The 16,014-nt window shown below is 54.3% G+C and overlaps 1 protein-coding gene across 1 annotated transcript in view; it reads right to left on the bottom strand.

Annotated features, from left to right (window-relative positions):
- The window catches only part of CAPN2 (calpain 2), a 56,180-nt gene that overhangs the window by 10,193 nt on the left and 29,973 nt on the right, over nt 1-16,014 (bottom strand). Inside the window, exons 3-14 of the mRNA XM_052653442.1 lie at nt 15,560-15,678; nt 14,434-14,567; nt 13,122-13,290; nt 11,858-11,941; nt 10,184-10,269; nt 9,191-9,265; nt 8,330-8,490; nt 6,757-6,926; nt 5,000-5,011; nt 3,610-3,821; nt 1,801-1,837; nt 831-896 (exon numbers count right to left, since the gene is read on the bottom strand). Of these exons, the coding sequence (XP_052509402.1) occupies nt 831-896; nt 1,801-1,837; nt 3,610-3,821; nt 5,000-5,011; nt 6,757-6,926; nt 8,330-8,490; nt 9,191-9,265; nt 10,184-10,269; nt 11,858-11,941; nt 13,122-13,290; nt 14,434-14,567; nt 15,560-15,678 (1,325 nt within the window). The remainder of the gene's footprint in view (nt 1-830; nt 897-1,800; nt 1,838-3,609; nt 3,822-4,999; nt 5,012-6,756; nt 6,927-8,329; nt 8,491-9,190; nt 9,266-10,183; nt 10,270-11,857; nt 11,942-13,121; nt 13,291-14,433; nt 14,568-15,559; nt 15,679-16,014) is intronic.

Raw genomic sequence — 16,014 nt, 5'->3', positions numbered from 1 at the left:
TGGCCCAGCACTTTCTCTGTGGCCCCTGATGCCAGAGCCCCTCAGGAGTGGTGTGGGTACTTCTGTTCACGTACCCATATTGTGCAACTGGGGGACAAGCCCTATTATTTGAGACCAAGGTTGACACTGTGCCTTCGTGGGGGCTGTGTATGTCGGTGTGTATGGTTCAGTTAGTGGGGAAATGGATCTCTGTGGTGCTCCTTCCCTTAGAAACCAGGAGGGAGGCATGCAGGAGCAGGTGGTGCCCGCTTCAGCTCTTCGATGAGGAGGCCTAGGTGAGTCAACGGTGGACACTGGCAAGAGCTAGCATCCTCCATATATGGAGGAGAATGACATTTTTTGAAGTTGTTGGAACAGGAGGCCCACTAACTTTGTAGTGGACCGAAGCCCAAGTGGCTGACAGATTTCTTTTTAAAGAACAGGGAAGTCTGGTACTCTATTGCTTACGTCCTTGAGATTAAAGACCCTCCATCTCCCCAAGTGTTTTTGTGGGAATCAAGGAGAAGGGGCCGAGTTCCACACCTCGGTCACAGTGGCAAAGAGCAAATGACACAGCCACAGGAGAGGCCTGGAGTCCTCAGGTAGGAGGATCTCATCGAGAGCTGACCAGACAGCGGAAGCCCCTGGAGACTGATGCGCAAAAACTCTAGGGAGGCCTTAGCAAGGAATCTCAGCGGAAACCTCAGTTATGTTTGCAACTCCTCTTTGCTTTTGTTCTGATTGTTTTTTGTTTCTGCTCCCCGCTTAAATGGAAGTCTCCTTGAGGACAAAGACTGTCCCTTCTTTGGCATCAAAGCAGGGCACATAACAGGGACCTGGGGACCACTCACCTCTCCAGCCAGCTGGGCAAACAGTCTCCTGAATCCATCATCGATGTCATCCTCGCTGATGTCAATCTGGAAGGCGAGGGAGGCCCAGGAGTGAGAAAGGGTGACCAGCAGATGTCTACTCTCCCTTCCAGGGTAGCCTCCCCTCCCCACTCAGGAACCCTCTCTCCCTCTCTTGGGCCTGAATTCTAAGGTTACTGAGATCGAGATTAAGGACAGGTGAGGAATTAATAAAAGATTTTTTTCCAGTTAAAACCCACGAGAGGAAATATATATACTATGTGAGAGGGAGTCACACTCATTCTCACAGACATCTTCTCTGACATTCCACTAAAATGGACTTTTATGATCTAATTAACAAGCGCTCAGAAACATAAAGACTAGCTGGCAGTTTCTGGAAGGACACTGACCACGTCGAGAGCACAGATATGAGGCTGTTAGAAATCGTTCTGTCTCTCACTGTGATGAGCACGGAGCCTCAGCAGCTGAGAGTAACAGAATCGTCGCACCACGGTGGGCATCGGGACGGCCGAAGGGTGCTCCTTCCTCCGCCTGGGCCAAGTCTGAAATGCCTGAGCAGTAGCCCTTAAAGCCCTCAGGACTTACCCCGAATCACAACTCTGGGGACTCTCGGGAACCTGAGAAATCTTGTGCAGCACTTTTGTTTCATCAATGAGAAAACTGATGTCCAGGAAGGGGAGTGACAAGACCGCCCACTGCTCAGAGCAGCTGGGGGGTCCCATCTTCTGTGGCACCCATGCCTGTGGGCTACACCCAGGGCACCGCCCAGGCCCCACGAGGCAGCCAGGACCAGTGCAGGAGGCGCCCTCAGACTCCCAGGCCAGGGCTGCACCCCAGTTTCAAGCTGTGCTCCTGAAGTTCCAGGGGCCTCCGAAACCCCTGGGGTTATTTTCTGCTCCGCTCCTCTTAGGCTGTGTGGGACAGAGGCATGGAATTCAAACAGTTACGGTACCTCCTCAAGGTTGGCCTCGATTTCATCGTCGACAACTCTAGAAGTAGAAGGAAGGCGTGTGTTACTGTAGAGGAAGCGGGCAGAAATCCCTGCTAAAATGGAACGGGGGTATTACACCCAGCATGGGGTGGGCACAGAGGATTTCTCTGCATTCCAAGTTTCTGTGACAACACATCCCGTAATTTCAGCAGAAAATAAAGCAGAAACGATCTAAAAAAGTGTCATCACCAAAACTCGGTGCGTCAGAATGTTTTTGGTCCCTAGTTTTTGGTCTTCATCAAAGAACACAGGCTTCCCATGTACTATGGCGGTGGTGCTCTGGCTTGGAGAACAGCTTTTAGGTTTCCTTGGAAACACTCTTTGCCCTCATGAACACCCTGAGAATCAGCATACCCTGCTGCCTAGGGCGGGACGAGGCAGGCAGCCGGGGAGGCCTGGGGGAGATTTCAAATGAAGCTCGGGCACTGGCTGGTTTATCCCACGCCTGTGTGCAGGGCTGGGTCCTTCTGCTCTACAAGGGAAGTTAAGCCCAGGAGGGTCTTCCTCCAGCCCCTGGGATCTCAAACTAGACCACCAAGAGTCCCATCTACAGTGCTGATGCCTCACAGAAGGAAGCACGCTGGGACTTCTTGGTGCTGACAGTTGGAATCAGGATTAATATCCTGGTACAAGAAGAAGGTGGACACCTTTGAGGGATGGGGTGTCCCCTGGGGGAGGGAGCTCCCCAAGAGATGGCAGGGTTGTTGGCGGGGTGGGAGGTGGTTGAGGTTTCCCCAGGAGGGGGCTGAGGTTGACACAGGACCGTGTCATTCCAATGCACTGGGTCATGTCCCCATTTCCTTGTCAGTGGGGACCACAGGCTAAATACCAGGCCAGCTCAGAGGATCCTAGGAGCTGAGCGCAAGGCCCCGCCCTACAGCCGTGGCAGTGATGTTACCTGTTCGAAGCTCTGACACTTTCCCTCACTTTAACAGCACCCCGGTTTTCTCAAGGGGAACTCCTTCTCTGCCGTGTACTGTCTTGGAGCCCAGGCCATCATCCGTGGCCCTCCTGCCCGCTGCCCTCCCCTTCTAGGCAGCTTCTAGAGCCCATCTGACGGAGACACTCTGCTGAGTCTCTTGACCTTGAGCACATGACTCAAGGTCAGAGGGGACACGGCAGCCACCACGCCCCCTGCTTCCCACACCCTGGCCCTCGGGAGCATCTGAGGTTCCTGCACTTTTCTATCCCGTTGTCCAGCCTCCCGTCGGTTCTAGAGAGTTCCACGGCCTTCCAGTAATCTCAATCTGCTTCAGTTACCCCAGGCTGATTACATCGCATGCAGTCAAGGGCCGAGCTGAACAGACACAGTTGGGCAGCAGCCGGAGCAGCAGAAGCCACTAGAATTGAGGCTGTACCGAGAGTGGCGTCAGCTAAAAAGGATCCTGGACAGCTGGGCTCCAGTGAGGAAGGGGGAGCGCCTCGAGACCTAGTGACTGCCGCGGGGAGACTTACTCACACCCTCGGCTCTGCCAGGCCGGTGGACTGGGAACACTAGGGTCCCACCAGCACTGCCCCAGCTGGTGGACATCTGGAGACACGGCTGTAAAGTCAGGCTCTGTGACTGGCTCTGCCACCACCCCTCTCTAGCCCCAAAGATCCCGAGCGGCTATTTTCTTTGCTGGCGTGATGACGGCACTAGGGTCCTTCAATAGGTCGCCTCTGAAGCCGGCAGGTGTTACAGAAAAAGAAACTGACGTTGAGAGGAGTAAGGTTGCTCCAGGCAGGCCAGGAACAAGGGGCGGGGAGGAAGAGGGCTGAACGACCTACTGGTAGTCGGCTTTCTTCTCGGAAAAGACCCGGATGCAGAAGTCGCCGTCCTTGTTAGGCTCGAAGGTGGAGGGCACCACGATGTACTCCCCGGGGGGCAGCTTGAAGCGGTTGAGCACCTCCCGCAGGTTGATGAAGGTGTCCGACCGCTCCCGCGCTCTGGTTGTCAGGAAGAATTTTTTGCTGAGGTGGATGTTGGTCTGCCCAGTAAACTGGTGAAGAAAGAGGAGCATGTGGGAGTGGATGGAGGGACGGGCTCCAAGCACCGCCCTCTCCACTGCTTGAGGTAAGAGGATCACAGCCACAACGCTGGAGCGTCACAGATAAAAACCTTCCCACCCAAACAGCAGCTCAGAGACAGATAAGAGGGGACCCACATTCAGCCACTGCCTGCAGACACCCCATTGCTTCGCTTGGACAGAGGTCCTCAGCCTTCCTCCAATGACTCGGGGACATCAGAGTCTCCATGGCTGGGGTCCTCTCGGTTCTGTGTGGTGTAGACACACTGACACAAGCAGACAGGACCTGGGTGAGGAGGGGCCCCAGCTCCCAAACCCGGGGTGTCAGTCTGTCCACAGCATCCACAAAGACCCAGGACGCTACCAACTGCTCTGCCTCGCTTGTGCTGAGTAACCGTGGCCTTTAAAGACACACACCGCCACTGTGCATCTCACCAGCTGAGTGAGGCCTAACTGTGGGCCTGTTAAGTGCTTCACGTATCTCAGTGCATCCCAACAACCTGGTAAGGTGGATGGTTGATCAGTTTTACTGACGAAGAAACGGAAGTTCAGAGAGGACAGGTAAATTGTCCAAGGTCACACAGCCTGCAAGTGGCAGAGCTGGGAATGGGGTCCAGGTCTCTTGCTATGTCCCCCCATCTCCTTATAACACCACTTGTAGGGCTCATCATTTCTCTTTAGGCCTGTTTTTTTTTGGTTTTGGTCATGCCATGAGGCAGGTGGGGCCTTAGTTCCTTGACCAGGGATTGAACTTGCGCCCCCTGCACTGGCAGTGCAGAGTTCTAACCACTGGAAAGCCAGGGATGTCCCTCTAGCCTATTTCAGGAGCATTACAGGACTCTGAGAAGAGTCTCCCACAGTCCCAGGACCAACGAACCTCCACCCAGGACTAAATGTGTCTGACTCTGCCGGCCTCAGGGAGAAAGTACGTTCCATGGGGACTGCCGCGGACCCCTCCCCATGTGCTTAGACCCTGAGACCTAGGACCTGAGCAACCTCACCAGGGCTCAGGGGGCGGGGGTGGGTATTCACTCTTCATAGACACGAGCCCCTGCCCAGGCTTCATGAGACCCCAGAGCCAGCAGTCTAAGCCTTTTCCTTGTTGGTGAACCTGAGCCCCAAGGATGTGGGCTGTCGTGTGCCAGACATACCTCCTCTGGAACCTGCAAATAAAGGAAAGCATGTGTAATTCAGACTCTGGAAGAGCTCTGTGAAGAAATGTCACCACTGAGATGGTTTCCTTTGTTACCCTACCCCTTCTGTAGCCTTAGCAATAATAACAAGTCATCAAAATAATTATTTTCCAAGGAACTCAAAGCATTCTCACATTTTAAAAAAATTTTAAAAAATTCTTAGGACTTGGCAAGAATGAGGATGAGCCCTTAGCACCATTCCTAACTTATAGAGCATGAAACCAAGGCTTGGAGCTGTGAAGTGGCTGTCTACGGTTACCCAGCTGCCTGCAGCAAAGCCTACACCCTGCCTCCCCCCAGGAGAAACAGAGCTGAGCTGCTTGAAGAAGCAGCAGGGTGTGCTCTGGCCTGGAGCCAGCAGGTGTCAGTTCTAGGTTCCTGTTGGCCACCTCCATCTGTATTTCCTCAAGTAACTCACTTCCCTTCTCTGGCCTCAGTTTCCTTATCTCTAAAATGGGATCAAATGACCCCCCAGGTCCTTCTCAGATTGCAGCCTATGGCTAGATTTCCTAGCCTGTGAGTGGTGGGGGTAGGGTGGGATGGGGGTCACAATTCAGTCTGCATTCTTCTGGCAGTTATTCTGTCCCAGCTCTGAAGTCCTCAGCTCCTACTTCAGAGACTGAGGAGCTTTGAATTGTGTGCATTTTTAGCAAAGTTGGTGTTTGCCCAACTCCACCTGTTTGTGGGTGAGAAGATAGATCACGGCCCTGATGAGTGAAGTGAGTGGAGAGTCTTCTCTCTGACACTGTGCCTGACTCCCACGTGCTGTGCTGGGAGCCCAGCTCTCGGGGTATGGTGGGAACCCTAATTTGCAATATTTGCTAATTCCTACAGTGTAAATACTGCCCACTCTTTGCCAAGGTCATTTTTGGGCTGCCAACGTGACTTCACTGAAAGGTGGGGCCAGAGAGAGTGGGCCAGCTCCAGCACATCACCAGGGCCCCCCATCACACCGATCTGCACCCCACTTCAGCGGCTCTGAAGTCCTCCTTTCACCCCTCTTCTCCCATTGCTCACCCCAGGCTGGGAGAAGCTCTTCTCTGTGCTGTAGAAAGGAGTGGGGAGGGGACACAGTAGTGGCAATGATGTGGCTGCTCTGACTGTGGCTGAGCTGGGCTTTGGTTTATTTTGTAAAACTCCATAAGAAAGGCAATGGGGCCATCACCGTGCCTGTGTGGGGGCCGGGCTCCACCTGCGGAGCCCTGGTTGGAACCTATGACCAACTAACTTCTCCCCTGCCCAGCGCTCTGCCATCAGAGCAGACACTGTGGACTCGGACCAGAAAGGCACCTGCTGGCTCAGTTCTCGTCCTCACGCTTGTGCCCGGTGTGGTTCCATATGCTCTGTCCTCAGTTCACATCTACTCAATTTACTGGAGGTTGATGACCAACCAGAGTGCCAGGCCTGGGGATGTGAGAAGGGCTACAGAGGCCATTTGATACCGTGGGACCTCCGGAAGCTGGCTGCAGGGAAAGGGGGGCCTCCAGTGACACAGACCAACTGCAGGGACCTCCCTGTATGACTTCTCCTAAGACTGGCCTGGACCCTGGCTTTGGTTTTCTTTGGCCAAGCTTCTGGTTTGGGGCCCCCTCCCCAGGTCTGCCTCTGGGGTTGGCAGAGGCTAAGAGCTGAGATGGAAGGGAAGGCGGAGCCCCGCCCCCCCACCCCCGTGGATGCCCCGCCCCCCCACCCCCGTGGATGCCCCGCCCCCATACCTCATAGATGCCGAAGCCAATGGTGTGCATGTCCTCGCCCATCTTCCTCTGCCGCCGCCGGTGCTTCTGGATGAGGCCCACCAGGAAGGTGCAGCCGCTCTCCCCGTCCTCCTGATCCTCGTCCTCTTCCTCCAGCTTGATCAGGTACTGAGGGTTCATCCAGAACGTGTCTGCAGACAGAGAGGGCAGGGGTCAGTCACCCAACACACAATACACGGGATCCCAGCCCGGCAGGTGTGCATGGGGGGAGGAGGCTGCTGGGAGTGGGGTGAGGGTCGGGGGGAGATGGCGGAGGAACCAGAGACCAGGGCTGGAGGAGGGGGTGCATTTCTCACCCCGGAACAGGGTGGTCAGAGCTGAGGCCCAGATCTCCTTTGGCTCAGCTGTGACATCCCCTGCTTTATCCTCCCCTCACCAGGCTCCAACTCGGGGGTCAGAGATGGCTTGGACGGCATGGCTAGGGAGCCTTGGGGACTAGCTCTGCAGCTCCCTCAATGAACTAAAGGCCACGAACATCCAGTGCACAATCTCAGCCTCTTGTTCTGTGTCCCTGTCCTCCTGGGCCTGTGCCCTTGCCCACTCCCATGCTGCTGGAAGGAGCTGAGATTCATTCATTTAAGGATAATTAATATGATTGCCTCCTCTTCCTTGATGGGATAATACTTGGATTCTGGAAATAAAGGCATCATCTAGTATGTGTTAGTCACTCGGTCGTGTCCGACTCTTTGCGACCCCATGGACTATAGGTTGCCAGACTCCTCTGTCCATGGGATTCTCTAGGCAAGAATACTGGAATGGGTTGTCATTGCCCTCTCCAAACATCTAGTATTGGGCTTGGCAAACTATGGCTCTATGAGCTGCTAGTGCTTAAAGGCTGACTGCTTGGGTTCTTAACCCCAGGCACAGTCAAGGCTGTGAGGCCCTCGGGCAAGTCATTTAACTTCACCAAGTCCCCTCATCTTAAAGATGGAGATGATGATGAAGTGCCCGCCCCAGAAGTCTGCTGTGAAGACTAGCACCCAATGTGTATTCCGCAATCGGCAGATGTCATCGTGATGAGACAGTTTCTGAGGTAGAGAGGGCAGGGGAGGACTGGGTCATCGTGGCAGAAGAGTCAAGGGAATCAACAAAGGATGAACCAGTAGAGGAATCCTCACTGCCCCCTCTTCTGAGTAGGGCTCCATCAGCATTGGCTGAGTGAATTGGGCACTAAAGTTTTGCCAGGCAACAACCAGGGCCTGGATGTGCAGAGACCCAGTGGGTGAGAACCTCTGCTGGGCTAAGCTGCTTGGGTTTTGGGTGGATAAAGTAGCCCATGGGCATGAAGTGGGGTTAGTGCTACCTCAGCGTGAGGTCACGGCATCAGGGAATCTAGGGCCTGGAGAGGAATCACAGACTCAGGGTGTCTTGGGTTCTGCCCAGGCAGGTAGAAAGGTGAGTGCAGAAGGGAAGGGGCTGAGGAGACCAAGAGGGTGTTGAGATGGAGACTCAGGAAGAAGAGACAGAGTGCCCCAGTGGCAGGAGCAGCCAGGCTGGGGTACAGCACCCCAGGGTAAGGTTGAGGGGGGCTCACTTGGGTAGTTCCTGCAGCCGCCCGCAGTGGAGCCTCGCCTCCAGTTCCCATCCATCTTGGTGAGTTTCCACTTCTTGTAGGTGTCACTGGTGAGTGTGTCAGGGGTCAGGTTGCAGATCTCCAGGCGGGAATAGTGTCTCAGGAAGTCGCTGAAAGACATCCTGCAAAAGCAAGGACGTGTGACCCAGGTTACCAGAGGATGCACTGGCAAGCCTGGACCTTCCACTTGAGGCCAGACTAGGACGCAGTTAGGGCAGCCAGTGGACAGCATGTCAGGGCCGCATGGCCTCTAGGTCAGCCATCGGAAGGCGCCGGTTCCGGCCCTGGTGCTGCCACCTTCCAGCTGGTAATCTTGAACAAGTTACGTAAGCCTCTCTGAAACTCAGAACTCTCATCTGTAGAAACGAGAGTATCAAAGGAGACATGAGTATCAAATGAGAAAATATGGACACTCAGTTGGTAAGATGCCAGGACTGTACAGATGCGGGTGGTCTCAGAGCAGCACAGACACAGATGCTCAGGCCCATCCCTGTTCTCCCAGGGACTTGTTTCTTGAGGCCTTGGGAAGATTCTCTAGGAACTTATTAGGAGTGAAGTCCATCTCTCCCCTCTTTTTCTCTTGGGACCTGGACACTCCTACAGGAATTCATAGCCTTCTCTGCTAAGCTGCTCAGCTTTGAAACCCAATTGTTGAAATGGATAAATTGAAGAGGTTCAGGAATTTTTTTGTTCAAGGTCTTACAGTGAATTTAAAACGACAACAAAACCCTGATCCCATGCTCCTGTGCCCTCCACACAATAATCTCACTCAATTTCGAGTAAAGATCAGTCACCTTTTTTCTTAAAGCCCAAGAATCTTACCAGAATTCCCCATCCTCGTGCCGTCTGGTCAGGCTTTCCCTCACCTCAGGGTCAACTGTGTTCCAGTTTGGGCAGCTGGAACACCAAGCAATGGGACAGACATTAGAAACTAGTGTAGAGCAATGACTTCTCCCCAAGTTGCTCCAAATTTGAGGACCAGGGACACGCTCTCTCATCCGAGGGCCCAGACCCCAGTAAGGAAGGGAAGTGACACCCAGGTGGCTGAGAGGTGCAGGGCAGTAGGGTGAGAGGATGCCTTATCCTGGAAGACGGTGGCAAGGAAGATTCCAAAAAATGAACACAGCCCAGTGGATAGACAGGAAGGAGCATCAGTGACCCAAACTGAGAAGGGCTTGGCAGCTCTTTTAAGGGGTGACTAGAAATCCAATGGAGGGGGGAGGGGTGCTCATCTTGGCCTCTGCAGCTGACCTGCAGGCCCTGGCGGGTGTCTCTCTGCCATAGCAGAGGCTGCCTGGGTATCGGCCAGGGAAAAGGTGGAATTGTAGGTGCTGGGCTGTGGAGGAGGACGGGGAGATAGGAGCAGAGGAAGACCAGGAGAGGGGCTCATGGGAGATTTCACCCCAGAGTTGAAGGTTGAACAGGCCAACCAAGAACCCTGGACATCAACAGAGGACTTCTATTGGCACAACGTTTACATCCTTGGGATAGAATGAGTGCTTGGAGGAGGAAAGGTGTGTATTTTCTCTGAAGATCCAATAGCAGAGTGACTTTGAGCCAGGGAAGGGGTGGACCATGAGCTGATGAAAGGATGAGCATCCCGGGAGCTTGGGCCTTGTAAAGGCAGCCAGGTGGCTGGAGCGTTCTGGTGAAGAGTCCTGGGGCCGCCAGACCCATGGGCCCCACTCGGGGTGGGGGAGCCCTGTGCTCTGGGACTTTGTTCTCAGCACAGCCGCTGTGTGCTCTCTCCTTAGCTCCCCTCCCAGAGCTTCCAGGACAGATGCCCCCCACCCAGACCCCCACCACCCTTCTCACTTGTCATTCCACTGCCCGGTCCACTCCACCTCTCCCCAGGGATTCCGGATGCGGATCAGCTTCTGCAGGCTTCCTCTGCTTTCCACCTGAAGGACGGGTGGGTGAAGGAGAGGAGGGAGATGCTGAGTTCAAGCCAGGCCTGGAGGTTCTCCGGCCCAGAGCCCCTTTCTCCACGAGGCAGGGATGGGAGCCATGTTACAAGGGGGATCACAAAAGGGAGAAGGGTTTGACCCCTAGATCCTCGCTGCTGCTCAGCTTGTGGCAGCTCCCGGGATCTAGCCCTCAGAGGACCAGGGCTCTTCCACCTCTGTTGTGAGCCTGAGGCACAAACGCCCTTGTGGGCTCTGCACTGGCGCGTCACCTTTGAACCTCTGTTCAGCTGACTATAATAGGATGTACTTTGTCACAGGAGCTCCGTCAAATGAACACTGGTGACGACAGGCAAACACCGTACATGGATCTTGACTAAACCTTGGACTGGGGCTGTTGAGGAGGCTATAAAAGACATTTTGGAGGAGTTGGGGAAATGTTTATATGCACTGTTTATTGCATCACATTATTGAATTAATGTTTATTTCTTCAGGATGAAAACAGTACTGGGATTATATAAACAGTGTCCCTGTGGGCAGGAGATAAATACTGAAGTGTCAGGAGCGAGTGAAGTGTTGTGACATTTGCGATTTCCTTCCAAATGGCTCAGAAAGAAAGTACACACTAAGCGATGATACAGCTTTGGAAAATCTTAACCATTGTTGAATCCAGGGAAATAGCATTTGAATGTTTGCTGTATGATTCTTTCAGCTTTTCTGCAGACTTGAAGTTTTTCAAAATACAAAGATGCGGGGAGTTGGATAAAACAAAGATTCAAGGTTAAAAACAAAAAACCGCACTGGGTATGTCAGATGACCTGGGATCTACTCTTCATTCAGTGATTAGAATATGGCTATCTAACAACATTTGTAGTAACGATAGGAGAAGGCAGTGGCACCCAACTCCACTCTTGCCTGGAAAATCCCATGGACGGAGGAGGCTGGTGGGCTGCAGTCCATGGGGTCGCTACAAGTCGGCTTGACTAAAGTGACTTAGCAGCAGCAGCAGCAGCAGCATAGTAATGGTAACAGCAAAGTCAAAGAGAGCGATTTGTTTATACACAACTTGTCAGGAAGTCTGTGCGCTTTACAAGTATTAACTGGTTTGAGTCACCTCAACAACCTTACAACGGGGATCACTGTATTATTGTTTCTAATTCAACTTTGGGAAACTGGGGAGCATAAGAGAGTTTAAACACCTGCCCAGGCCAACAGCGTGCAAGGGGCAGAGTCAGATTTGAACACTAACTGGGGCACCAATGCTTTTGTGAGATCAAATGTGAAAGCACTTGAAAGAGGCTGGAACACGACTCAGTGTCGTGTTGTCTTTAGCTGGTCTGGAGGAGGGAGGCGATTCTGGAACTTGACGGCTCGGCGCCTGGCCCCACTCGCGGCCAGCAGAGGGCAGCGCGCGGCCGGCAGGCGCCGGGGAGGGCCGCCCGTCGCGAGGCCTGAACTTCAGCAACGCGGGGCTGCTGGGAAAGGACCGGGAACGCGGGGCCCCACCCTCGGCAAGCAGGCAAAAAGTGGTTCTGCCATCGGGTGAGGGAGGGAAAGATCCCCAGGAATGCCTGCCGGGCGTTACCTCCTCGGCGCCGGTCACCGAATACGCGTGCCCCTTCACCAGCTTCTGGAACGTGATGGCCTCCGAGTCCGCAGCGCTGGTGATCTGCAAACGCGGGAGAATCAGTCCGGCCTCCGCATCCCGCCTTCTCCCTCCTTCCCTCCCTCGCTCGGGTCCTACTGCAGGGCGTGGGTCCTGGGCGGTGGGTGAGAGAGCCTCCCCACTCCCGCCCAGAGCCCTCCCGCCGTTATTTACAACCAGAGGAGAGGCTGCAAGCAGCCCTCGGGGGGCGCCGCACTTGCACTCGTGTGTGTGCCCCGCGCAGTCACAAATTCCCGCAGGAAAAGGGCACGCCGTGCAGAGGGGGCTCAGGGCACACACCTGGGCGGCCCAAATGCGCTGGGTCTCTGGAAACCGCGCGGATCGCCCTGCTCCGCCCCGCTGCAGGGTTTACTCGAGAGCAGTCCTCCGTTTCTGCCTGACTTCAGAATTGGCGTCTGTCTATTAAGGCTTCCCCAGGGATCCCATTCCCCATCTGTTGTGATGGAGGTGGTTATTTTTGTCTGAGTCAACGAGAAGGGGTGCTAGTAGAAAAGGTCTCTGCCTGGACATGGTCTGCAGAGAAGGTCTGCAAATCCCTGCCTAGAGTCGCACACAGACTTGGACCCGCCAGAGCCAGGCTTCTTATGCCTGATCCCAGAGCAGCAACCAGCTCCTCCTGGTTAGGACAGGCAAAGGACAGCCTCCCTGCCGCTGGGCACAGGCAAAGCCTGGCGGCTCCTTGCTGACAGGATGTCACACCCACCTCCCTTCCTCTGGCGAGGTGTGCCAGCAAGGCTAGCATGAGGGGATGGTTCCTCCCTATGCCTCCTAAAGTCTTCCTACAGGTCTGCTAACCCTGCACCAGTTGGGGGGAGGCTGCTGGGCTCTGGGCACAGGCCCTGCAGGTGGGCTGAAGGTGAATGGGGTCGGGCCCAGCAGAGGGCAGGGGACTCTCACGGAAGCTGTGATCTGGGTGGTGAGTCACAGGAGGATGAGGGTTGTATGTGGGCTGGAGAGAGAATGGCTGGAGGCTGGAGTCACCATTTGGGCACCAGTTGTACCCCCAGCCAGCCTGACTGTTGCCTAGCCACCCCTGGGCTCCAGGTGATGTGCAATATGGTGGACAAAGGATGGGCTAGTTGTGCGGGGAGTAAGGGCAGTGGGTCTGTTTGGTCACTGTTGGAAGCTCACTTCCACTAGAGCAGATCAGGATTCTGCTGGGGAGGGAGGGGCCTGGACTTACATCGATGGAGCAGCCCAGGAGAGAGCCTTTCTGCAGAGCCTTCTGGATGATCCTGAACAGGTTGGGAGGGGCCTTCCTCAACTCATACCACTCAGCGATGCCTCCAGTGAAGTCCTCGAAGCCCTCGGTGGTGGCGCCTCCCGAAAGTGCTTCATAACACCCATTGATCCTGCAGGAAGGGGAGAGACACTGTGGCCACTGGAGTTGAAACTTCTACTTCTCAAAGTGTCCCGCCCAACTCAGGCCTCTTTTGTTGGATGCTCCAGGGACCCTCTGCTCAGTCTCTCCTTGGTTTGTCTCCAGTTCCGGTTGCCCATGAGGGCAGGTGACTGTCCATGTGGTTACCACTGCCTGGTACTTTGTGAAAATTTTGGAAAAGTCTCATAGAACCTTAGGGCTGGAAGGACCTGGATGTTTATCTGGCCAACCTCCTGTATTGATTCTCTCTGCATCCTGGCAGGAAAGGGGTCTGCTAAATGGGCTGTTTGGCGGTTATAGCTTAAAAGGGGACAGCAGTTCAGTAATGAAAGCAGCTTTCCTGAGCATCCTCGGCACTGTCTTAGGAGGTGCTGGTCGCTCCTGATGGTGTGCTGGTCGCTCCTGATGGTGCCCTGGTCACAACGTTGGTGCCCTGTGGCTTCCCTAACTCTACTGCTTGTGTGTAGACTTAGCAGCAATTCAGGCTCCAGCTTCTCACAGCTGGTGGCTGACTCCTGGCCCTCCTCCTTGGCAGGGGCTGGAGGGAACAGAAATCCTCCTGATGCCTGAGAGCTGCTCATTTTCCCAGAGATAGCCCAGGCAGCAGGGCCAGGACTGGGCACACTCTGGAGGGGGCTGGACAGATGGGGGTAGGGGTTGGGTTCCTGCTGAGAACAGGCAGTGCTGAGCACTGGACAAGGCAGCCTGTGGGGGATGCACCTAGGAGGGCTGGGGAAAACCATTTCTAATCGGTATATTATGTATTCTGGGCAAATTTCCATAATTTTCATACCTCTGCAATGGATTGTTTTGCTCATTTGGCAAAAAATCTTTGCTGCATTTAGCTGACAAAAATGTAACATGACCTGCCAAGGAAGTAGATGTCCTCAAGGCCAGCACGATCAGTACCGTAACGTGTTCCTGTGCATTTGGTGAAAAATGGCAATAGCCATGTGCATTATCTCCTTGAATTTCGAGCCCAGTTTTGTCCAGAGTAGTAGTCCTTCTGTAGTATAGGACTTTTTTTTCAAAATCGTCCTTGAATAGTTTCTGTCTTTTCCAGAATGCAGGGGAGCTGGGGGCAGGCTGGCAGGGGCAGGGTGCGGGCACTTACTTGGCGTAGGCCTTCTCCAGCAGCGCACTCCAGAACTCGCTGCCCTCTGCCGAGTGCACGAAGAGCAGCTCCCCGTCCTTGGTGGGCAGCCTGTCGTCCACCACCACCTCCACCCACTCGCCGTACTGCCAGAACTGCAGGGCAGGGAGAGAGAGGGCTGGCCTGGAGAAGGAGCTGGTGGCAGGCAGCAGCCTGGGGTCCTTTCCACCCCTCGAGCCTCAGCTGCACCTGGCTTCTCCTGTAGGAGGCCCTGGGCGTAGGCTCCATGAGCCCACCCTGGGAAGAGGTGCTTCCTCCAGCCCTCTTCCTGCAGGTACATCCTCACTGAAATACCAAGGACACACGCTTGCCCCTCCCTCTGAGGCCACACCCTCCCCTCCTACCCTCTACCCTGCACCTTATACTTTAAAAAATACTATTTCTCATTTACCAGCATACAAGGAGGACAGTGAGCCGTACCTTAACATTTTGTCTCAGATCCTAAATAGCACACTTTTTTTAAAACTTGGGAACCACTTCCTGAGAACCCTGCCCTACCGCCCTCCTCGCCATTGCTGTCCTTACAGGGTCCCAGGTCGGTGGCAGGCCAGGGAGCTTCCTGATGTTTCTCAGTGTCCTTAGTAGAAGAGTATTGTTCTCGGCCCCTAGCATCTGCTCCTGGCCCCCAAGATCCATTCCTAACCTCCACACTTGCTTCTAGTACCCAGGACATGATCCTGGCCCCCAGGTCCTGTTTGAATTGTGGTGTTGGAGAAGACTCTTGAGAGTCCCTTGGACCACAAGGAGATCAATCCAGTCAATCCTAAAGGAAATCAACCCTGAATATTCATTGGAAGGACTGATGCTGAAGCTGAAGCTCCAATACTTTGGCCACCTGATGCAAAAAGCCGACTCACTGCAAAAGACCCTGATGCTAGAAAAGATTGAAGGCAGAAGGAAAAGGGAATGAGAAGGTTGGATGGCATCACTGATTCAATGGACATGAGTTTGAGCAAACTCGAGAGATAGTGAAGGACAAGGAAGCCTGGTGTGCTGCAGTCCATGGGGTTGCAAAGAGTCAGACATGACTGAGCAACTGAACAACAACCAGGACCTGATGAGAAGCTTGAGCCAACTATTAAGTTACCTGGAAGTGGAAGATCCCCGCATAGTTCTCCTGGAAGCTCTGGTCCAGGGGGACGACTCGAGCCAGAATTTCTTCATTCAAAGTGAGGGAGGCAATGGCGGCCAGCAGCCAGCAGTCACCTGTGAACACAGCACAAGGAACTCTCATCAGAGAGGTCTCAGTGCCAAGAGAATATTAAACAGCTTGTCACCGCCTCTGGTGCTGGAAGCCTAAGGCCAATCTGGCCCAGATGTTCCAGCTGGTCCTCATGTGAGGGGTGTGGAGGAAGGCTGGGCTGATGCTTTGAGGGGGCTGCTGAGGGAGAGATGTTTTCGTTGTGATAGGAGTTGGGTGGAGATGGGAGCATTCATTCCCTGAAAGACACAGACCCTGTGATGGCTGGACTGTGTCCTCACAGCTGGCTCCCTGCTTGGTCCGCCGGAGGTGCTCAGCAGTGAGCATGTGTGCAGTGAGGA

Source organism: Budorcas taxicolor, chromosome 16 (assembly GCF_023091745.1).
Source record: "Budorcas taxicolor isolate Tak-1 chromosome 16, Takin1.1, whole genome shotgun sequence".
Taxonomy (NCBI): domain Eukaryota; kingdom Metazoa; phylum Chordata; class Mammalia; order Artiodactyla; family Bovidae; genus Budorcas; species Budorcas taxicolor.
Note: the sequence above shows the minus strand (reverse complement) of the source record. Positions and strands in the feature narration are given on the sequence as shown.